At 46.5% G+C, this 23,949-nt stretch overlaps 3 protein-coding genes across 3 annotated transcripts; 2 read left to right on the top strand and 1 right to left on the bottom strand.

Moving 5' to 3' along the window:
- Window positions 1-7,572: 7,572 nt before the first annotated feature.
- Window positions 7,573-9,224, bottom strand: LOC116654411. Its single transcript, XM_032449222.1, has one exon. It carries the CDS (start codon window positions 9,181-9,183, stop codon window positions 8,740-8,742), a length of 444 nt encoding a protein of 147 aa, XP_032305113.1. The 5' UTR covers window positions 9,184-9,224; the 3' UTR covers window positions 7,573-8,739.
- Window positions 9,225-13,846: 4,622 nt separating this feature from the next.
- Window positions 13,847-14,882, top strand: LOC116654410 (feather keratin B-4-like). The gene has a single exon (XM_032449221.1). The coding sequence runs from the start codon at window positions 14,022-14,024 to the stop codon at window positions 14,343-14,345; it is 324 nt and encodes a 107-aa protein (XP_032305112.1). The 5' UTR covers window positions 13,847-14,021; the 3' UTR covers window positions 14,346-14,882.
- A 6,513-nt stretch (window positions 14,883-21,395) lies between these two features.
- On the top strand, window positions 21,396-22,167 carry LOC107324392 (glycine-rich protein 3-like). The gene has a single exon (XM_015884373.2). The coding sequence runs from the start codon at window positions 21,450-21,452 to the stop codon at window positions 21,768-21,770; it is 321 nt and encodes a 106-aa protein (XP_015739859.1). The 5' UTR covers window positions 21,396-21,449; the 3' UTR covers window positions 21,771-22,167.
- Window positions 22,168-23,949: the final 1,782 nt, after the last annotated feature.

The raw sequence follows: 23,949 nt of genomic DNA, 5'->3' as shown, positions 1-23,949 counted from the left end.
TGCTGGCTTGTAGAGAGATTGGCATGAGAACAGAGCATGGTCACTTGTTTCCCCTTGGGAGGTGGATTGTTAAAACTCCATTGGTACTTCCCAATGTTTTTCCCTAGTTGGTGCCTGGGGCTGTTACAAGACATGTCCAGCTTACACAATTTTACTGCTGAAGAGAGTCCGAAAGCCATTTCATTGCTATGCTAACTGGTGGTTGTATTCACAGTGGCAAAGAGATGCTCTGGGCAATGACTCTTCTGCTGGGTGACCATGACAGAAGAGGAGCAGCTTTGAAATGAGGTGTGACTATATTGGGAGCTCTATGTCCAGTGGGCATATTTAGTCATCACTTTATTCAAAACTCTTGGGAGCTTATGAGAATAGGGAAAGCTTTTCCTGCAGGAGGAACATCATTCTTTTTATTTGGTAGGGTTTTTTTCTGCCAAATTGGAATGATTACAAAGAGCAGCAGCATTCCTCCAATAAAACCCTCCAGCTCCTGTCAAGAACTAGAAGGATCTTTCTCTTGGAGCTGGCTGGAGCAGCTGTGTCTTGCTTTGTTGTTTCAGAGCCCTGTCTCCATGGAGAGATACACGCCATCATCATCTCGAGGTGCCTCCCTGCTTGCTGCCTCTTTGCATTCCCTGCCCTGGAGCACGAGGACTCAGCTATACCTCATCTTCATGCTTGGCAGCAGCACCCATCACCCTCGGTGGCACCCCGGCCTCATAGTCACCCCATCAGGAGGCAGCAATAGCAGTGTTAAAGGACCCTCTCTGCAGCACATGGGCTCTTTATTAAAGGCTCTTTACAGGAAACCATTTGGAAGACTGTTAGATATCCTGAGTTTTCACTCACTTGGACAAATACAATGTGAAGGAGACACAATAGCAGTGATACCAATGCCCTTTAGTGGCACGGACCAGGGAGGGAAGTAGGGCAGGGAAGACAGATGTCAAAGGATGCACTGTTTGTCTGAAAACCAAATTAAGGGCCTTGGTTGTGCTATGTATTTAGCATATCTGGAACAGCGTGTTTATCTCTGCTGAGATAAGGGACAGTCAGGAAGCAGTAGTAAGAGGTTTAGCATGTTCTGGGACATAACAGATGAGTCCTGGGATGTAGGGACATGTCTTGAGGAGGAGGGCATAACAAAGCTTGGCTTGATTGCTCTAAATGAGGCTTGTTGGCTTGGTGGGGTGGGTGAAGGCAACACAGAGGTGCTGACATGCACTGCCAGTTTGTTACAGGGGCTGTTACCAGCAGTAAAACATGAGTATTCCCAAGCTGATAAAGATAGGAAGAAAATCAGAGTTTGGCACTGCACTCCTGCATTCCAGGAGCAATGTGAGGTGCTGACATTAACTGAAGAGCTCTATGGTGAGCCTCAGCCCCAGCCGAGCTATCTGAGGTCTGAATCTGCTTTAAAAGCATTTTTGCTCCTTCAGTTACTGCAGATCCCTTTTCCCAGAGTCTTGAGTACCAGAGGCTGAGAATCAGACAAAGATGAATTCTTCTCCCATTTCACACGTGGGATGGAATGATTTGGGAGGGCCTCAAATATAAGACTTCAATCAGAGCTCAAAAATCTAAGCTCATTGCCCTCCCCCCCCTTCAGATAAAGCTTTCCTTGGTGGAATAAAGCCACATCACAGAGGCTTGTGGGTGCCAGAGCTCTTTCCTCCCCATGATTTAATACAGAGTCCCCAAAGAACAACGCTTGTGCCGTGGAGCACAGTCTGTAGCTCCTGCAGTTGTCACAGGAGGGTGGAGTATAATTGCCACTGAGGTTTATGTGCTCTCATGATGCTTTGCTCAGTATCTGCTGATTACATCCTCCGTGTGGGTGATGCAAGAGGTGCGATCCTCACATCCGTCCTGACGTGCTGCTGGAGGAAGGGTGGCAGATGCAGCTTTAAGCAGTCTGAACACCTCAAATCCTCTGTTTAATTCTCCCAGCTGGGCTTTTTTTGCACATTGCAGGGCAATGGGGAAGGAGGAAGCTTGAGCAAGGACTGGGAGAGCTGTGGACACTTTTTCCTCTGTCTCTACCCAAAGCTTCTCTCTTATTGACTGAATATAGAAAACAATGAATAAATGGCCATGATACACCATGTAGTTGTAATCTGCAGCATCCTCATAGCATGCAGCAGGGTCAGTGTGGGGTTTATAGCCATCCTGGGAAGCATACAGGGCCACCACAGCACATTGACATCCCTGAAAACAAGTATTGCTGGGCTGAGAGCACACATTACTGGGATCCACCTGGGCTCAGTGCTCCTCAGCAACAACAAGGCAGTGCCAGGACAATGCCATGTGCTGCTTGGAGTGGCTGCTGCTGCTCCCATGCCATCAGCAGCTGGGCCTGAGGACACAGATCCAGCTCTGCTGAGCTGAGGGTGTTCTCCTTCCCAAAGCACTTCATCCTTTTCCTGCCTGTTTCCTCACTCCCTGTCTGCAGACAAGGTGCAGCCTGCCTCTCTGCTGCTCCATCCTCGTGCAGGGACTTAAGGGAGGGATTATTTCTAAGCTGGAAGTGTTTCTTCCTCCACCTCTTGCATTCTGCTTCTATTTTGGGGATCAGAGCTTCCAAACCTTTGCCTTCCTCCCTGTAGCTCTCCCTCTAGGACAATCCACATAGAAAATGCCCTTTTTGCTTCCTGTTGTACTGAACAGCCCAGGATTGTGGCTAATACTCTTTCTGCAAACCCTTCTCATTTAAACACACATTCTCTGTGTCACTGGCAAGGAATGTGATGATGTTGGAAGTTGATGATGAGGTCAGTGTACCCCAACAACTTTCCCCAACAATATGGAGTGGCTTTGGCAATCCAACACTCCAGCCATGGGTTCTTCCTTATTTCACTTTTCTCTGCTCCCTGCTGTTTGCCACGTACATGAAAGCCATGGGCACACCCTGTTTTTGATTTCCCCCTTTCCTCCATCCTGGTTCCTCCTTTGTCTGAAACCCATTGGGAAATTATCAATAGGGAATGGGGTTACAAAATGGGATGGCTTGGGCCTGCCCTACAGCAGCAGCACCACAGCTCTGTTGTGGCACAAAGAAAGGTTTGTGCTAACACAGCTCACACCGCAGCATCTCACAGTGGCTGTATCAAAGCAATGTTCATTAGACCAAAGTGTTCCTAAGAGCTGCTTTGGTAATGAATGTGTTTGGATGCTATTTTGCTGGATACAAAGAGGTGATCCCCCCAAAAAAGGCTTTTGGCCCCTATATGTTGAAGTGCTGTCCTGTGCTTTGTACATATATCAAACTCAGACAAACCTAGATCATAGGATAAATGCTTTACCAAAGAAAAGAAAGCTCTATTTTCTTTTCTTCCTTCCTTCCTTCCTTCCTTCCTTCCTTCCTTCCTTCCTTCCTTCCTTCCTTCCTTCCTTCCTTCCTTCCTTCCTTCTTCTTCTGCCTTCCTTCCTTCCTCTCATCCCTCTTTTCTCTCCCTTCTTTCCTCCTCCTTCCTTCCTTCCTTCCTTCCTTCCTTCCTTCCTTCCTTCCTTCCTTCCTTCCTTCCTTCCTTCCTTCCTTCCTCCTTCTTCCTTTCCTTTCCTTCTTTCTTCCTTCCTCCCTCCCTTCCTTCCTTCTTCCTTCCTTTCCTTCTCTTCCTTCCTTCCTTCCTTCCTTCCTTCCTTCCTTCCTTCCTTCCTTCCTTCCTTCCTTCCTTCCTTCCTTCCTCCTTTCCTTCCTTCCTTCCTTCCTTTCCTTCCTTCCTTCCTTCCTTCCTTCCTTCCTTCCTTCCTTCCTTCCTTCCTTCCTTCCTTCCTTCCTTCCTCCCCTCTCTCCCCTCCCTCATATATTAAATTCATAAATTCATACAAGGGAATGCATGTCTTGTTCTGGCATATCAAGACAAGCCTCAACCTAGTCTACCAAAGGGAGATAGCAACAGATAAAGCAAAAAGGATAAGTGAAGATTGAGCAACAGCCTTGCTGAGTTAAGTATGCAGAGCTCTTATCACACCCACGGTCTCATCACTGAGTGATTTGGTAATGACAGGAAAGTTGGAGCATGAAATGTCAACCTAGGCTCCATGGTGTATACCAAGGGGAAACGTGAAGCCAGGCTCCATGGCACATCCCATTGCTGCCCACTTCCATGCCTGGTGCCTGCAGTGAGATGGAGTGGGGCTCGGGGGGGCGGGGGGGGCATAGCAATGAACTCTATGCCAGTCTGTGTCATGAGACACTGAGCTTCCTGCCCCAGCCATAAGGAAAAAGGTGGTTTGATGGAGAATTGTGGGAAAAGGTGGTTTGCCAAGCAATTATGGGATGTTCTTGCTGGAGGTGACCGACTCATCCAACTCAGCACTGTGGCTCAGAGGTACGTGACACGGTGTACATGGGAAGTGCTCAGTGCTGCCCATCCTGTTGGTGCTTTGCACAAGGAATATCTTAAAGCCTTTGGTTTTAATGAGCCTACTCCGAGGTTATTGCAATGCCAGAAGAGCCTTTGTGCGTTTGCAGCTCATTTATGCAGCACGGTCCCCTTGTAGAAGGTAATTCTGGTGTTCCCCTGTAAGCCCAAGCAAGTTCTCACCATCATTAATTCAATCTCCCAGGATCTCAGAACAAAGAACAAAGTGCAAAGGGAACAAGAAACCTGTGTGCCTACCTTATTCTACTCTTTGTGGCCCTGAGCATTGGAGATAACACTTTACCCTGCTTTGCCCAAACCTTTTGCCCCCTGCAAGCATTTTCATGGACCCCATCCATGCACAGCATCCCATAGGGCTGGGTTGGAGGATGCTGGTTGTCACTGAGGCAACAGCTGCTCCCCGTGGCACCTGGTTGACAGCGGGCATTGCTCTCATTCTCATTCCTTCCCTTCCAACAGGCAACGGGAGCATTTCTGAGATGCCAAGAGGGAACGTGTCATTTGTCTCCCAGCCCATCAGGGCCAACCTCATTTCGGTGCCCCTCATGGACACGTGGTGATGGTGACTGTGCTCAGGACCATCCCCCTGGGAAGGAGCTGCTCCCCACCTGACAAGTCGGGCTGCATTGCTGCCTATTTTGTATGACCCACCCAGCTCTTTACTGGGTCATCTGCCCAGTTTTTACCTATGACACAAACTCAGCTTCCTTCCCATGTTATTCAACCGGTTTGCTCCAGCCCATTTAAATTACAGTCATCAAAAGGAAAGTCTTAATTGCTCCATTCATTATCATCAGTGGTCACATCCGACAGTTAGCTTATTTGCCTGGGAACACCCCACAGGCTTCGCAGGGGTTTTTAGATGAGATCAACACCAGTTGGTCCAATGGGGGCAAGAACAGTTGGAGAGAGGAATGTGGCCCACACAGGGGACCCTCTCTGAGGATGTTCTCCATTCAGACCCTTTCCTCTGCCATTAACATCCCCCAGGATGAGGCTGTGATAAGAAAGGCAGACACATCCAATGGTAGAACAGCTCTGTAAGCACTCCCAGTCAAATACTGGCTCCCTTGGGAGAAAGAAGGAAGGGTGAGGGATCTCATAGGGTCTGCAATCCCCACATCCAAGGGAGATGTGACATTCTGCAGCTAAAAACCTTTATTTCTCGCACTAATCCCATGGAACAGGTTTACCACTTCTTTCCTTTTAAAGCTGACCCCATTTCTCCATCACACCACTAAGTCATGGGCGAGCCAACACCACATCCCAGCCTCACAGACCTGCTTTTCTACTGCTGCAGCATTGCATCACTTTATCACTGCCTTCCCAGTCAAGGGGGGGTTGTCAGCAGTGCAGCAACTTGCAATTTCAACAAGCAGGGCGCATCGCTCTGCACCGCTTCGCCTTCTCACACCCACCTCATTCTTTAAGTGCCCCAAAAACACCTTAGGCAACATCACGTCTATCTTCTGAAAGGAGAAGGGAAACGGTATCTGCTCTGTAGGTGGAACGACTCCTCTTTGGTTCACAGAGGTCGGGCTCTGTGCCCTGCAGAGGTCACTGGAGAGCATCAGCATCACTCGGAGCGGTCCGAGGTGTGCGGTGAGCGTTCATCCACCGCGGGGCGGTGCTCCAGGACCGCGATTGGAGCTCATCAGCTGGGAGCAGCCCGGTAGGGCTCCATGGGGCAGCTATCCGTGGGGCAGGGCTCCATGGGGCAGCTATCCGTGGGGCAGGGCTCCATGGGGCAGCTATCCGTGGGGCAGGGCTCCATGGGGCAGCTATCCGTGGGGTGATGCTCGTTGCAATGCTGGAGCCATCACGGGTTGCTCGCAGCTCTTTCTAGCTTGAAGTCATAGAATAGTTTGGGAAGGGACCCTGAAAGGTCCACCTGGTCCAACCGTGGGACCACTATGGGTACGTTACACAGTTCTTGCTTAGGGCTGGGAAATAGGATGGCTTTAAACTGTGCTGTGAGCTGTTATGAAGGACCTTGCTGCTGCCGTGTCCAGCTGGAGCAGCTTTAGAGCCTCTATTTACTGCCATTTTCTAGACAATGTTTTCTCTACCGATCACTTCTAAGGCATCTCGAAGTGTTTTAAAGCCTCAGTTTGTAGCATCCTCAAGTCAAATCGCATCAAAGTGCAACTTGGCTGATTGCAAACGAGCAGCTTATGGCTCTGTAGGGGCTGGCGGTGCCCACAGGAGGGCACTCAGCGCTGGGAATGCATTGCTGTGCCTCGTTAGCTCACGAAACCCGAAGATTCCGTGGTAATTGTTTGAAAAATGGTAATAGATGTTGAATGCCACACTTGGAACCGCATTAAACGAAAGGCTTTGGGCAGTGGGTGGTTGGTTTGGTTCAGGTGCTGGCAGAGAGCTGGTCTGGGGTCAGGGATTGTGGCTCTGGGGGTGTGCAGGGAGCTGCCTGTTTGGGTTTATCCCTTTGCTCCTCCTCGTGCAATGCACAGTTTGGATTAGGGCTCTGTGACCTGATGCCCATGGGTGTCCCTGGGCTGGGACTGTCAGGTATGGTGGGCTTTAATCCAGGGTGGGCTTTAGCCCAGGGTGGGCTTTAATCCAGGGTGGGCTTTAGCCCAGGGTGGGCTTTAATCCAGGGTGGGCTTTAGCCCAGGGTGGGCTTTAATCCAGGGTGGGCTTAACCAGGGTGATGGGTCTGTCTTCCCCATTAGGTTGTTCTGAGCATTTATAGGTGTTCCCTCGTGACTGGCAGAGAATGCCTTCCTAATTTCTCACACTTATGGCTTTTAATTAAGGAATAATTAAAACCAAACACCACGGTAGTTGCCACCCAGCTTATTGAAAGAGCAGACGACTGCATTGCACGGGAGCATTTAAATGCAAACTGAATGTGCTTCCAGTGCAGTGCTGTTCTATAGAAGTGGTGGGGCTCAGGGGTGGGAAGCATTTGAATTTCCATGCAAATGGTGGAGAGAATATGATGAGCAGCAAGCTCCTAAATGAAGAATCGCCCCAGATGAGTGCTGTGCTGTAACCCCCCTAAAGCCTGGGTGTAGTGGGGATGGAAAGCCATGCTCTGTGCTGTGGTAGGGGGATGCAGAAGGGCTGCTTTATTGACCAGGAGAGAGAGCTCTCCCCTCTCCAGGTACCACCTCTGCACTTCACCCTCCTTTAAATGCACCACATTAGAGAGATGCCCTTGGGCTGCTTGGTGGGGACTGGAGTTTGGTTATTATGGTCGGCAGATTTGGAGGAGGTAAAAATCATCCTCAGCTCTGCTGACTCCAGGGAAGGTTGTGCTGCTTCAGAGCTGCTCTCTCTGAGTTTTCAGCTCCAAGACAGTCAACCTGCTTTTATTTCTTCAACCCTTTTCTTCTTTAAAGATGCGTCCTTGCTGTGTTGAGCTTTTGGCTGTTGTGCTGTGGTGGAGTGTGAGTCTGCCTTCCCCAAACATTGTGATGTGAATGTGAACTTCTGGAGTTCATTTCCAAAATGCAGAAGTAACATTTGGGGTCACATCATCTCAATTTCCAAATAACTTAATTTCAGGCTGCATCAAACAGCGTGGCCCAGGGTTCAGAGCAGAGCCCTGACACGTGGCTCTTGGACTTAATTTCAGCCTTTGCTGCTGGTTTAATTGATTCAGTGTTAGTCATCATACAGCTGAGTTGGCTTTTATTGTGAGCTGAGATGTAATGTGGGATCCCAGTGTTACCAGTACAGGTGGAAGCAGTGCTCATCCCACCCTTAACATTGCAATGCAGCTGGGGTGGGGGGGGGGAACAGAGTGGGCAATTTGATGCAGCAGAGACTTTATTATGCATTGCATATATATACAATAGAGAATAAGGCAAGAACTTCCATCCATTGAGGTGTTACATTGGAGATGGATACTGAAGCAGGCAGTGCTTCAAGAGTGAGTTGCTTCACGCAGTGGATCCCCTTGGCTTGAAAGCAGAATCCTGTTTTTCCTCAGTCTATGAGCTGTATTTGTGCTTGTTGCATATAGAACAAAGCACAGAAGGAGCTGGTTGGTACCGACTGGGCTATGGCTGATGCTGCTCTGAGGATGCACTGCCATTAGTGTGAGTGATAATGCCTGGAGTGAAGCTCACACATCCTTTACACCAGCAATTGCAGGAAGGTCGAGCCGTGGATGCATTGGAGATGGTAGGAGGCTGTAGATACGAAGCTGTGAGAGTATAACGTAGAGGAGGGTGGTTGTGAGGGTCTGGGTCTATCCACAAGCCAGTGGCTGCAGCAAGGGATGAGCTGCACCTCTGGAAGCTGTGCTGAGCTTGGATTTGGATCTGCATCTTGCTCTTCATCCATCTTGCTCTTCAGCACCCAGTGGTGGGCTGGGCACCTGTGGATCTTAGCTCTGCCCGCAGCGGTAGTGATAGCTGTCAGACCACTGGTATGAACAAGGATACGAGCTGTGCTGACCCACATGGACCGGAGCAGACACCTGAGGACGTTCCATAACACCCACCTGCCTGAAATGTGGCATGTATAGGTGCTGCCCATGGGGCTGGGAGAACATCATGGTGCACCCATCAGTGGACTGGTGGCTGCAGGAGGAGGAGTGACCCTCCACCACGTGCTTCTCCATGCAGCTGGATGTGCATTTCGTGGGGCATTTGGGGCTGCTCTGCACCATCCTCCTGGTAGTGCATTGCTTGGCATCCCTGGAGGCACACGATGCACATGGCACTGACTTCACCACGCCTGGGCTGCGGCACTGTGTGAATGTTGGCATGTTGTGCTTCACTCCACCTGGGATGAAGCACTGCTGCTTGTATTGGTACCAGTAGGACATTGTCCTGGGCTGGAGATGAATCTAAAAAAGCACAGTGGGAGATAAAGGTAGATTAATTCCCTGTATATTGCTGCTTCTGTCTGATGAGCTCCTTCATGCTGCCTGAACTTCCCAGCCCTCATTCTGTAGCAGAAACTGCATAGTCTGGCATTTAAATCGCATTATTTAATGGCATCAGATGAAGTAGGCAGCTATTATAGCTGGAAGGGCAGTCTGGGGCTTGGCTGCCAAGTGACCTGCATATTTCTGCTACTGAGACAACAGCATAGCTAAGGTTGGTGCTGAGTTTCTCATCTCATGTAGTGAAGGCTATTTGCTTTCCAGCTGCTACAAATGAAGCCAGAATCGCTTTCTGCTAGTGCTGGGTAAAGCCAAAGTATTTGCTTTACTAATTTGAATTGCAGATTGGGAAGATCATCTCTGTGGTCGCTGTTCATTAGGGAAAAAACAGCTTTTGGAACCTCGAGCTGCCTATGTCCCAGATGACTAAAAAGTGAACTATAACTCCATCTCAGGATGCAGCTGTGTGGTTGCTCTCCCAGCTCTGCTATCTCCTGCTCAGTAGGAGCTGGAGACCAAAAGGCTGAAGGAATCATGGAGCAATGCTCGTAGCTGTGGAGCACCCAGTGCTACCCTGCTCAATTCCTGCAGGCAGGCACTGCTCAACATGGACCATCAGATCTCCCTCTGTCATACCTGGAAAGGATGAGGTGTCCAAACGAGGGGGGGGGGGAGAAAGTGCTGAGACCTCAGATTTCCTAATTAAAACTCAACATCTGACTGCAAATCAGCTTTGCTCAGCACTAGCAAATGACGCTCGGGCGTCTGCGTGTTGCAAGGTGGTGGCAGTTGCATTTGCAGCCAGACGGGGCTGCCCTAAGAACAAAGCTCTGAGGGTCAGGTCCCACCGGTGCAATTGGTTTGCAGAGGGATCAGCAGAGCTGGGAGGCAGCTGGGTCAGCACTGCTGCAGTCTGAGAGCAAATACTTCCTGAGTTTGTAAAACAAGCAGAGCAGCAAAGCCTTTGCAGTACAATAGAAGTCGCCTAAATCCAATTGGTTACTATGGTATGGGTCAGCTGCCCATAGAGTTGCTCAAGTTACTTAAATCAGTGCTCTCTAAAACAGCAGAAAGGTAGAATTCAGGGTTTTCAAGGCAGGTTAAAGACATCAGCGTTGCCAGATCACCACATCCCAAAGAGAGGTTCTGTCAATCTCAGGCTTAGCTTCAAATGCCTCTTATCTATGTTTGCAAATAGAAAAGAGCTAAAGCTTTTCATAGGAAGCAGCCAACTTATTTCTGCAGATTCTACTGCAAGCCGAAAGGATCAACGAGAGGACATTTAGCTAATTAGAAATAGAAGCAGGCAAAAAACTTACCGAGCTCAGAGAGGAGAGTAAGAACTGGATTGGAAGTGTGGAGATATGTGTTTTTATATGGTCTCGGAGGCTGCCTGGAAAACCTGAGCCATTGTGGATCAAATCCTAATATGGGGGGAAATTTGTTCAGGAGCAGCTTTCATTGGTTGTAATTATTTTACTCACTGGGGATTATTAGTGCACTGTGATCCCCAAATAGCATGAAATGTGCCTCACACCCTGCTGGGTTCTTTCAATTCGGAATCTTTATGGGATGAGCAGGGCTGGGAGAGATGCTCCCGACGCCTGGTTCTCATTGTCTGCCTGATGCTTTTTAAAGGTTATGGGTCCCTCCCTGACTTTATGAGGCTTCGTGTCTGCTGCTCTTACAGCTGGAAATGGGGCCAGGGGAAGGAGTGGGCATTGCCCTGTGCTGCCCCAATTCACATCCTTCAAATTGCTGCCAGTGATCTCTGTGATGGAGACCTCCAAGCTGATCTCTCCAGCTTGGAGACCTTTACTCTTGTACAATTTTAATGGGCAGTTCTGAGAGGTTTGCTGATGAAGATGTTGTTTCAGAGCCTTTGTCAGTGCTGTTCTGTTCTATATATGGGTAAATGTTGGTCTGTGTGGGTGTGTTACTTTAAAACCTAGAAGGGTTTTACTTTACCAAAAGAGCCAAGCTGAGCTATGGTGTATGGGCTCTGATACAGGTCATGACATGAGTTGTGATGGCAGTTTTACCAAAATTCACTCTTTTTTGCCATTTCTTCTGCTTTTTTTCCAGCTCAGAGGATATCCTCAGGAAATTGCTGGCTGGTTTTTATAACTTTTTATAAAGGCAGGTAGTAACAGGATGAGGGGAAGTGATTTTTAAGTGGAGGAGGGAGATTTAGACTAGATATATTTACTGTGAGGATGGTGAGACACTGGAATGGGGTTGCCCCCACCCTGGAAGCATTGAAGGCCAGGCTGGATGGGGCTGTGAGCAACCTGGTCTATTGGGAGATATCCCAGCCTATAGCAGAAGGGCTGGAACTGGATGATCTTAAAGGTCCCTTCCAACCCAAATCATTCTATGGTTCTGTGAATTTAATGGTTTATCTTCATGACCTTATGGAACTTGTAAATATAACATATATATAACTGAAGAATCCCCACTGTTTCAGTTAAATGCTGAACAACCCCATGCTCTATCAGCACCTGGAGGTGTTGATTGAGCTCATCTGCTCTCAGTTTATTTCTCGACACAAGGATGTTTATTTCCATGTTTGCATTTAAGCCTTTGCTTCTTAAGGTGCTGAAACTTAATTCCCAAACGTTTTTAAGCTGTTAAATGGAGTCGAGGCACGTGCTGTTGTCCTGCCTCATTTGCTTCTGGCTGCTCTATAGGCGGTGACACTTGGCTGAGGTTCAGCACTTGATGCCTCCCTTCTTTCTTTGTCCACCAGTGGTGCTTGAGCTGTAATGCTCTTGTTAAGCATCTGTATGACAACATCAGCTGTGTAGAACATTAATGAGCTTTTATTATGTGTTTGGGAATGCTTTTAGAAGGCACCTAGGCATCTACTGCTGGTGTTAGCCTGCACGTGGGCCCTGCAGTGATATTGAGCTTGGGCAGGGTGGTTCTCTCCTTTTCCTCAACACAACGTTATTAAAACGTTTTAAGAAGAAAACTCAGCTCTTCTGTCGGGGTTGCATTGCTCTCTGATTTCGGTTGAGATAAAGGCATGTGTTGCAATTTGCATGCTTATCTTCTATTATAGGAAAGGCAGAGCTAATTCCCCAAAGGAATGACAGATATCTCGGGGTCATAATGATCAAGGATGGCATGAAGATAAACCTCAGTTTGCAATTAAATGAATGTGAAAATCATGATAGGGGTTTCTACCCCCCCAGTAACACATAAGGCAATGGGGTCTACTATTGTCCTTCAAAATCATTATTCTACTGGTCTGATATGAGGTTCTCTGTGAGATCTTTTGGAGGGCAGAAGCTATTCTGTGGTTTTGCCATATCTTTTCCTTGAGAACGTGCTGCTGTTCAGAGAGAACAGCTTAGAGATGTCCCGTAACAGGGCAACCCCAACGAGTCCTCTCTACCATCACAAGAGCAGCAAAGCATAAAGCAGGACAGGTTGGATGTGGGGAGCACCTGTATGGCACAGCCCTATTGCATCTGCTGCTGACTCTGCTGCTGAGTGTTGGTGAACCTCAGCGTCCATCTGTGTGTTTAATGCTGATGATAACCCCATGCCAGCAGTCACGATTCATCAGCAAAAGGAACTCGATGTTCTGGATGTGTAATGTGTTATTACAGTGGATTTAGGCACCCCTTTATTGAACAAACGACTTGCTGGCAAAAATGACCTGTCAAAGTCTTGCATAAGCCACACTCTATCTATTGCCTTTTTGTCCCATCCTTGATTAGGCTGTGATTTATAGCTTTGCAGTAGAGCTTAATTTCATATATAAGATATAGTCTTATTTTTTTATGTTTAATTTTTTTGTGTCTGGTTAAAACTTGCATTCTTAAAGACACGCATCCCTTGTGTCTGACCAGAAGAGCTGCACCGACTCCCTTGGATATATTGCTCCATAATTCAGCTTGAAGAAGCCTACAGAATGCCCAGGCTTTGCATTAGCCTGATTTCATCACCAAGTTGTGAACACGGCTTCCCCATGCCAAGAACTCAACATATCCCTCACGTTTGCAACTCCTCCTGGGCTGAGTCAAAGATCTCTTCTTCCAAGCAAACATTTGGCTGTTGGCTGCTGAGTCCTCTCATGGAGGAGGCACTGCATATGAACAATATGGTCCTTTAGTTTCTTTTTCCTCTGATATGCAGAGTATCAACTTCTGAAACAGGCTGGAGGTGGGAAGGACAAGCTAATAATTACAAAGGGCGATTTATTAAAAACAATTGACATTCATTAACGACATTAAGTCTTGAAAGAAACGCGTTTAGTAATTGATTGGGATGCAATGCATGCAGGTGACTCAGGCGCTTTGGGCAGCCTAAAAGCGAGTATAAAAACACTCAGCATCGGGCCGTGTCCGACCATTTCTCTTATTTCTGTTGCGCAGTAGGTAAGCTTGATTTGAATTCTTCTTCCTAAAGAAACCTTTTTTGTTTTCTTGTTGTAAGTCAGGGTGAATCCTATGCAAATGTTCTGTAGTATCAGACTCAAGTTTTGATGTAAATGCATCGTTTTGCTGCTGTTTGGCTCTTGGCTTTGATAAATTCTGATCTTCCAATGCTGTCTGGATAATAAACTCCTCTTACTTCTTTGTGAAGTCTCATTTCCAGATCTGATGTTTGATATAAGCCTTATAGATGATGTTTTCCAAGAACCCAGCTATGAAAAATGCTGCCTTTCTCTCTAGCCTCTCTATTCTAACATTTAATCATGGAGCTTATAAATACATTTCCTTCTTCCTATATTGTTTCCTTGCACCTCAGATCATCCATCTCCCCAAATGACGCACTCCTTAAGCCCGTGTACTGATGGCAGCCCCTCACTTTGTGGGGTGGCCGTGCCACAACCCGTGGCCAACAGCTGCAACGAGCCCTGCGTGGTGCAGTGCCCTGACTCGACTGTGGTCATCTACCCTCCTCCAGTGGTTGTCACCATCCCCGGACCGATCCTCAGCACCTTCCCACAGCAGAGCACCGTTGGGTCAGTGGGAGCCCCTGAAGTTGGAAGTGGTTTGAGTGGTGCCACAGCTCCTGGGGGCCTGCAGGTCTCTGGGGGTGCCCGGTGGTCTCGGGGGTATCCAGTTGGGAGCTGCAAACCGTGCTGAACCTGGTGAGGAGCTGCTGGAAGAGGAACATCCAGGAGATGCTGAGCAGAATGTAGACCTGTAGCTAAAGCTCCAGCATTTGAAAGAAGCAAAGAACAAAGAAATGCATCTGATGTTCCAGTCTTCTGAAGGATAAGAATCCATTCGCATCCTCCTTATATTACCCTTTGCTTTCTTTTCCTTCCTAATGCTTTCCTGTCTTCCTAAATGCTCTGTTCTCAGTGCAGTGGACTGAGTTTGTAATCCAGTAGGACGCCTGTAGGTATCATTGTGACAGCATGTAAGGATCAGGCAACTATCCCTTTTTAGCTTGCTTTGTCAGTGCTTTCTGTGGATAACAAGGTGTAAGGAAGGGTCTTGGAGTCAACCAGCCCATGCTCTGTGCTATATGTCTGCCTCTGCAACAAGGAAACAACGTCAGCTATTACATGAATCACCTCGCATCAAATCACAGGTTGCAAGCAATTTGTAATCCGCACCATGTAATCCACCTCTGTATGATCTGCTTCTTTCTCATTAAACATGACCTTGCAATATGTTCCTGGGTTCTGCTTGTGTGTATGTGTATGTGTTCCTCTGCTCCTGGTTTGTCTCTATCCTGCAGCACTGAGCTGATCCTATTGTTCTGCTTTGGGACAGTGATAGCCTGGCAATAGTTGTGTGCACCTCCCTGCCATTGCTGTCCTTTAGTAAAGTTGCCCATCGCTTTGCTTCTATTCCTAGTTATGTGAAGCTGCTGAATCAACGCTTTTATTTTCAGTGTCTTTTCTTTGCTGGGTATCATCAGTCTTAACCTCCCTCCAGCAATGCAAAGTGCAGAGGTGCATGGAGGTTGGTGTTCCTAGGAAGAAACCAATGCCAAAAGGTTGGTTTCAGGCTTTGCTGTATGATGGAATTCTGTTTAGGTCTGTTGGAATTTCAGATCTCCTCAGGAATTTATAGATAATAATAAAGCATAATAATACCAGGATGTTAGATTATTTGGGAGTAGTTCCTGTTTGGAGACACATCTTCATGTAAGGAAAGCAGAGCAGGCGGCCACCGTAATAGTGTGTAATTGATGGCTGGATGAGATGGTTCAACCAGCTTCAACCACATAAATCCTGCCCTACAAAAGAAATCCCCTAAACCTCAACAACCAGATGAAGGGATCTTTATTACTTTGCTCGTGGCATGTTTGGAAATGAAACTCGGTAATAAACTGGAGTGTAAAGTTGTCCTTTCTGTTGTAATAGGTTGAGACTTGCATTCACCACAAAGCACCGAGTCGTCAGTAAAAGGGAGAGGTTTTGCTGGGGGATTTCTATGGAGCTATTTGCAGTGCATCTTTTATTCCTTAAGATATGAAGTACCTGAAGAGGATTTGTTCTTTTAGATACCTGAAAAGGACACCGGTGTGGTTTGTAAGATAACAGAAGCATTGTTCACATTTCTGAGGTTGGTTATTTGCATTGTGGGGGTTGGAATATTCATCAAAGCACAAATGATTCTCATTCCTGATAAAGCAGGATTCCTATACCGCTTTCCCTTCCTCTTTCTGATGTTATACTCTAAAGAAATCTACCTGAGATGTTCACACAGGGACCCAATGTCTCATATGGGGATAGGTTTGCCCTTTAAATGCACATCTTGCTCTGGCTGTATAGTTTTGCATTGGAGGTGATGTGCCTCATGTGGGCTGCTCATAAGGTGCATTTAAATTGGTAGTTTCCCTCATGCATGCAATAAGTACATCCTGCTGTTGTCTGCCATTCGGAAGTTTAGGGGAAATTATAGGAGTTAGTTTTCTGTTAACTAAATTAGCCAGCCATCCCCTGTGGTGCTTTCAGGCAGGCAGAGTTCCTCTAATCATCCCACTGCCCTTAAGCCTTAGGGCAAAAAGTCCTATGAAACGGGGGAAGTGCTCTTTACCCTCTATTGTGAACAGGTGTATGAGAAACTGCTGGGGACCTTAGGATTAATCCAGGGGGGGTTAGCATCAGCGCTATTGGCTGATGCACAGAGGGGTTAAGAGATGGTTTGAGCTGCAGTTGTGTGATTTGGGACTGCTGTGATCACCCATCATAGGTAAGGAACCATCTGGGTAATTAAAGGCATCCAAGGGAGTTGAGCTGAAGTTATTGTGGTGGGAGCCTCTAACATTTCTCAAGGTTTTCCCTGGGCAACCCAACCCTCAGTGCTGCTGACTGCAGCTGGCAGCAGGATTATAGAGGGCGTCGCAGCAGTTTTTGCCTGTTTCAAAGGGTTGTGCTGATTTGCTGCCTGTGTCTTGCTAGGAGGTGAGGGTGGAGCAGAGTACTGTCCTTAGGATAAAGACCAAGGTGTCCTTATCTGACTCCGTCTTGCTCAAAGTAGGGCAAAAAGTGGTGAGGTGTGAGCCTGGCCCATCTCCTGCCTATGGCTACTCCTTCTCAGATGAAGAACTGGGTCTGTGGGCCTTGTCCTCTCCTGTGCTCCAGCCCAAGGTTGGATGCTGTGCACAAAAGCACCAAGGATATGAAAAAATGGGCTTAACAGAAGGAAGAGCATCCATAGCACAAGGGAGTATTTTGTCAGCTATCAGCATTTCTCTGCCTATGGAAACAGCTTCAGCGCTCTTTGCTCCATCAGTCTCTGACCTCATCTTTGTCAGCTGAGAAGATGCTCATGTGGGTGGGTGCCATGAGAGAAGGGGTATGTAGGGTATCTCTCAGAAATCAGCCCAGAGGTGTCCCCTCAAAGTCACTTCTACAACTACCTTTCTGACTCCTGGTGATGTCTTTGATGTGTAAGTGGGCTTGCATGGGCTCCATATTTAGGCTGTGCTTGTTGAACCACCTCATTTCACGCCAGATTAGAATCTTTACTATTTTAAATCTAAATCAAGGCTGCTCAGTGTCCCAGGGGAACACAGTACAGGCAGACAGGAACTGCTTGAACAACCCAGCTGCTCAGTTTGCAAAGCAAAGGACTTCTACATAGGTCATAACTTGGTTGCCTTTGGTCTTTTCTCTTGGGTGCCCTTCTCTAACCCTAAGAAGCATCGCTATCTTTCCTTGGCAGACCACCTGAATAACACTCAATAACATTTCATGGGTTAATTAAAAATGGTAGAATTTCTTCCTAATTTGGGAAGCAAGTTGGGGCTGGAGTATTTCAGATGGAGATGTGACAGTGCTCCCTGGCATCTGGAGTCTGAACCTCCATCTTAGTGTATGTTTTGTCAGTGGCACTGCTGCTGGTCCCTGTTTGGTGGTGCATCAGCAAGGACAAAAAGAGAAGGCAAGACAGCTGGTATTACTATGCAGAGTCATTTTAATGAGTAAAGAGTGAGAAGTTACAGAAAGAATAAGTTTGCAGCTTTACAAAAGGGTCTTCAGCAAGTAGAGGTGGGTCTGATGCCAGATGATGATCTCTCTTCATGGAATTTGTCAGTCCAGGAATGTTTCGTGCTCAGAGTTGCTCATAAATTCTGATCACAACCACATGAGGCACAGCGTGGATACGTAACAGGAGCTTCTCTTGCATGTTGTCTTTGGAGAAGTTCATAGTTGAGCAAAGTGGTCTTCTTCATTGCTGTTAAAGTCTGATTCTCATTGACACAGGATTATATATGTCACTATAGCAACACAAAGTGGCTGTAAATTAATTTAAAAGGAAATTTTCTAACCCACCCAGTAGAGTAAAGCAAGACTTTTAGCAGGCTGTAAGGATGCCTCAATACTTGCTGTAATTCAAATTGCCCTTTAGAGTGATAGCAGAAGAGATAGAAATATTAGAGGGTTATACATAGGGTAGTGTTAATGCAGCCTGGCACCTACACATCTGGCTGAACACAGCCAGAGGTGTGGGTACCCAGCATTTCTCAGCACCGTGACCTTAGCAAAGGGTCTGTCTCATCTCCTGACTGCCATTTCTGCTGGTTTAGCATGGATAGCAGCTTCAATACCAGTATCTGTGGCCATAATGAGAAAGGTAGGGGTGACGGTGCCCAAAACCAAAGAAATCCCCATGCCCATAATAGCCCCCGTGAGCGCTCAAGCTCCTGTTCCCATACAGGATCCCATGGCTTCTGTTGTAGCCATAAGGGCTCCAGTGTTGGTTGTAGTCATGGTGGTGGTCCCGGTGGAGGCTATACGGGTGCCTGTATCGCTGGTCATGCAGGACCCAGAGACCGTGCTGGTCTTCCTGGCAGAAGGGAGAGTAGTGCTCATCGTTGTAGAATTCTCTGTGGAAAGTCATTGCTGGTTGTTGGAGGGAAACCTGAAACATACAGCAGGGAACAGGGTGAGTCCACGTCCTTACCAGAAGGCTTTTCACCTCCTAGCCACCTCATTTGTCTGTTTAACCTTCTGGATCCCCCAGAACCTTTCCCCTCATATAGAATCATAGAATGGCTTGGGTTGGAAGGGACCGTCAAGGATCATCCAGTTCCAACCCCTCTGACACAGGCAGGGCTACCAACATCCAGATCCTCTACTAGCCCAGGTTGGCCAGTGCTCCATCCAACCTGGTCTTGAACACCTCCAAGGATGGGGCATCCATAACTTCTCTGGGCAAAACACAGTGTCTGACAGTACTTAGAAAACACTCTCACAGCACACATACAGATATATACACACAAAGACATATAGAAAAGAGTAGAGTAAAGGCAGTGTGGGCTTACCCGGTTCACCGAGGAGAGGAACTCGAGAGAAGCGAATGAAGCTCCAGAGCTTGAGGTCTGTATTTATACCCTCTCGAACCCCAGTGTTAGCTACGTGATGGATCTTGTTGCGTGCAGTATTCCTCCAACTGATGTAATCAGAGCCAGTGATTTTCATATTTTTCAAATTCGATCTGATGACGCTCCTGTAATACCTCCAGAATTTCTTTCATCTTAAAACAGGATGAAATAGGCTCAGCACATTTTTAGTAAAATTGCGTGGAATTCTTTGTAGTTGGGTGGATGGTATGTTTAGGCCATTACCGGTTGCGCAACTTGCGTGTAGGTGCACCATTCACTTGGGATTTTCATTTATGGTACGACGTGGAGGGGAGAAGAAGAGGGTCTTTCAGTTGTGTTGAGATGTAGTGTTGTGTAGATACTCTATTCAGCAATGCTGCAACCTGTGCTTCATGCCTGGTGATACTGGTGGGGTTCTATTGCCAGCAGTGCTGGTTTTCTTCCTCATTCCATAGCTCTGAAAGAAACTTCTCTGTTTCTGCTCTAAGAATATTCCTCCCTATACTTCCACATATATAGTCCATATATTCCATGTGTATATTCCATACATTCCATATATTCCATATACATATTCCATATATTCCATACATTTCTCCCTATTTTGGGCAAGGATTTTTAGCTTTTGCCTTGTATAGAACATACAGTGCATCACCTCATTAGGACACAGAAACAAGAGAGCTTCTATGTTGTAATTGACCATATTATTAAACCTGCTGGTGTCTTTTGGTGACAAACCATTAATGTTCAAATACTGCAACACTTTGCAAATTGAAAACATTAATGAGTGTTTATGAAGTGCTTTGGTATTCAAAATTCTGAGGATGCCTCAACATTCTGCTTGCTCATTATTATCCTTACTTTATATTCAAATCAACGGAGGAAATTAGGTGAAGGTCATGCAAGGAGTTCTGCAGCAAACTCCAGTATTCTTCACCATGTTTGGTACACGAGGTTGATTCTTTGCTAAGAAAATATGAAAGCCCTGTCTTAGAAAACAGCATTTAGCAAATCTCCCCAAACCTTTATCATTTATTTTCTAGTCCAACTTCATGCTTGTTTTCCTCATTTCATTCTGCTGAGCTCATGATCTCTCATGACCTCCAGTAAATTAAGGTGCAAACGATGCAGTCGTCTCATTTCTGTTGAGAACATTATTTCTGCTCACGCTCAACATATTGGAGGAGTGCAATTAGGATTTATTTCTTGGCTGTGCTGGTTCTCTTTGCTGCAGTTGCTCAGCAATGTAACAGAAAATCCCATAGGAAGACCCTGCCACGCTACATCAGGGTTTCTGATGATCCAAAGGTTTTACGTTGTAATGAAATTTCCCCTCTCTCTAATGGCTTTGGGAGCATACAAATGCCTTTATATTACATTTAAATAAACTCAAGTTTTGACAGCGAAGACAACAAAATGGTATCAGGAATGTAGTTGACCTAGAACATTGTAAGATGAAAGAAACCTGTAATATGTGTGACATAAGTAAGGCTGAGAACACACTAATAATCCCAAACAATGAAGAAAATTATATTAATTGAAGATATGATGAGTACAGGCAAATTTGTTTTCCAACCAATAAGGCTGCAAACCTTCTGAATATGCAAGGCATCTTAGATAAGCCGCCAGGGCGAGAAACAGTATAAAAAGGGCTCTGAGCTCCACGCTCTCCATCGGCTCACTTGCCTTCCTCCTCCTGGTGAACTCGGTAAGCCTTCATGGGAATTAGAGATATTGGCTTCATAATTTGTTAGGATTATTGCAGCTTGCTGAATTTTAAGGTTCTACCATCCCATATCTGTGCTTAGAGCTTTGTAGGGTGGGCAGGTTCGATGCTTTGGAGCTGCTTTAGGTGTTCTGATATGTTCTTGATGACTTTGTAGTATCTTGGGTGGGCTGTTAGCATTTGCAGATCCCGGTCTGAAATCAATGTGGACTGAAGCTGTGGATCCAGCAGCTGTTGTGTGCCATTATGGCCAACACCAGATGATTTAAGCTTTACTTAACCTTGAAGCTCGTTCCTTTAAACTCTCCTTGAGACTGTCTTGATAAATTCAAGAATGTGGAGCTTTACACAAAGCTGAAATCCTAAGAGAAATTTAGGATTGATAAGTCCTCACCAGATTCACTAAGAATAATCCAGAAGTTTCAGTTCCACAGCTGGTAAGCAAGAAAGGAAACAAAATAGTTTAAAATGTTCAGTGAATTGGGAAAGAATCTGATGATGGTAGATGGGTAAAGCTGAGAGAAGGGGAATGGTAGAAGGGGTGTAAGAAAGAAATAGGATTTGTCCTTGACCCCATGGGACCACTGAAGAGGGCTCTGGGCTCTGAGCTGTCACTGTGAAGCTTTTCTCACTTTGGCTCTTCTTTGTGTTCCAGGTTTACCCCCACTGCAGAAAGATGACTTTCCACCACGATGACTGCTACTTCCCCCACAGCTACAGGGGCCTCCACAGCTATCGAGGCTACGACTACAGCAGCCCCTACCACTACAGGGGCTTTGGTGGCCTTTACGACTTAGGGGATCGCTATGGCCATGATGGTCTGTACGGTCACTGGGGCTTCTTTGGCTCTAGGGACCACTATGGCTTTGGAGGTCTGCATGGTGGCTACAGGAGCCAGTATGGGGACTGCTATGGCTACCCAGGCTGGTACAGCAGCCGCTACGGTCACCACTTTGGATCAAGATACGGTCAACGCTACGGCTATGGGGGCTGGTAAACCCAGCAGGAACGGTGCTGATGTGTGAAGATCAACCCCAGCCTGGACTGACAACGAATCTCAGCAGCATCTTCCTAATGCACAGAGCCCAGCAGCTTCCCTCTATGGAGGCACTGAGGCTCTGCTGCCCAAGTGCTCGAAATGATTGATCTTTTCCTGCTCTGTTTGCTCTCTTGCCTCCCGAACTCTCCTCTTCATCACTGCTGGAGCAAAAGCTTGCATCTTCTCAACATCCATTCTGTGCAAACTCCAGTAACACCGCTGGAATGTCTGGCTTTTGTGTTTGTTGCAGTGATGTACAAAGCATATTCTGACTGAATGGAATAGGCACGGTGTACCGTGCCTTGGGGAATGTGGTCTTTCTGTTCTGGAATATATCTGACTTTCATATTAAAATCTACGCTTCATCAATACTTCATTTCTGTGTTTTGGGGTATTTGTTTTAAAGTTATCACTTCCATTTTAAGAACACCACAGATGGGGTGTCTGAAAGTTATCCTTACCTCTGTGCACTCCTGGGTTCTATTATAGAACCTTATCTGACACTGGAAAACACAACAGTTTGCAGCTGCAACAAACTCCAGCTGTATCTCTGCTATTTTCAGCAGCATCAGGCTCTTGTTTTGTGCAATTTAAACCAAAGGTTCATTTAAAACACTTAGGTGCTCCTGTTGGGCTAATGGGATGTGAATAGGACAGGACACCTCAGCAGCTGTGACCACTGGAGCCACATCCAAGCTCCCTTTTCCCATGGGAGTTGGACCTGGGGATCTTTTAAAGGCTTTTTAAGGATCTTTTTAACCTGTCTCATCTTGTGATTATCAAGAGGTCATGCAGGTGATTACAAAATCCTTCACTTAACGGGTAATCCTGATCTAATTTTGGAAGAAGCTCCTGTTTTATCTATTAGGGGTTTCTCCAGTAAAGAGGTCAGAGATAAAGGCTTTGTTAGAAGACATGGATGTCCAATGCCTCCAAAGGGAAGGGAAGGCAGCAGAGTGTTTTTATCTGCAGGGTCATGGGAGAGGGTTCAGAGCCCACAGTGCGGAAGACAGTTGGATCATGACTGGCTTTTCTTAACTCTTTTATTTTCCATTGACCTTTATGGGCAGAGGGTTGACTTAAATGAATGACTGTGGCTGTGTGGTGAGGATGATGACGGTGCTTTCCTTACCACTTCCCTGGCCAGGGGCTGTGGCCATCAAGAGCTGCCAAAATGCCATAGGGTGATGAGAGCTGTTTCAAGTGTATTATTTTGTTTCAAAAGCTGCCTCTTTTAATTCATTTACTTTTTTGTTCTCTCTCTTCTAGTTCTTAGCCCCTGGATTTAGTTGGTGTATATACATATTAAACTCCACCGGCTGCTAATGCAGTTGATCTCATAGATGGTAACTGGGTTGGGAACTGTTCTGCATGATGAATGTTTTATAGAACCATATCACTGACTCATAGAAAGGGTTGGAAGGGACCTTTAAGATCATCTAATTCCAACCTGCTGCTGTAGGCAGGGTTACCTCCCAATAGACCAGGATGCTCACAGCCCCATCCAAATTGGCCTTGAGTGCTTCCAGGGAGAAAGCATCCATAACCTCCCTGGGCAACCAGTTCTACTGTCTCACCACCCTCTTGGTAAAGAATTTCTTCCTAATATCCAGTCTAAATCTCCCCTCTTCCAGTTTAAACCCTGACTTTGGTTTGTAGGAATATGCCTATTCAACTCACCTGAACATTTTTTTCTCTATTCCCTATAGAGATCTGGGACATACTCTTCTATTTTAAAGCATCATAATGAAGGCATTCCCAGCCTTATTATGCTAAAATATGTTAATCTTCAATCTGGAATAGGTTCCATTTAATGAAGGCAAAGGAGAAATTGTGGAATTCCTCAGATTTCTGAGGTTTAGAGTGAGGAACACAGCACATTTCCTTAGGCCAGCTGCTCTGCATGCATTGAGGGGCAGAAATTCCCTCCTGAGTGCCACCACTGCTCTCCCCATACCCACATAACCAAAGGACTGACAAAAGAGGACTGGAACTTGGATATTTTTTTTCTCACTGGGAGAATTTTAATGCAATAAGAAAAGAAGTTGAAACAGGTACAGAAAAGATTATAGTTTTGGCATGCTGGAGTCGATGAGTCACCGTGCTACGCTGTACAGAACATTCTTTTTTGTTGAAG

Source organism: Coturnix japonica, chromosome 25 (genome assembly GCF_001577835.2).
Source record: "Coturnix japonica isolate 7356 chromosome 25, Coturnix japonica 2.1, whole genome shotgun sequence".
Taxonomy (NCBI): Eukaryota; Metazoa; Chordata; class Aves; order Galliformes; family Phasianidae; genus Coturnix; species Coturnix japonica.
Note: the sequence above shows the minus strand (reverse complement) of the source record. Positions and strands in the feature narration are given on the sequence as shown.

Excerpts from the sequence above, each read along its gene's own strand:
- LOC116654411 (XM_032449222.1), bottom strand. The coding sequence starts at position 9,183 with ATGTCCTACTGGTACCAATACAAGCAGCAGTGCTTCATCCCAGGTGGA.
- LOC116654410 (XM_032449221.1), top strand. The coding sequence starts at position 14,022 with ATGACGCACTCCTTAAGCCCGTGTACTGATGGCAGCCCCTCACTTTGT.
- LOC107324392 (XM_015884373.2), top strand. The coding sequence starts at position 21,450 with ATGACTTTCCACCACGATGACTGCTACTTCCCCCACAGCTACAGGGGC.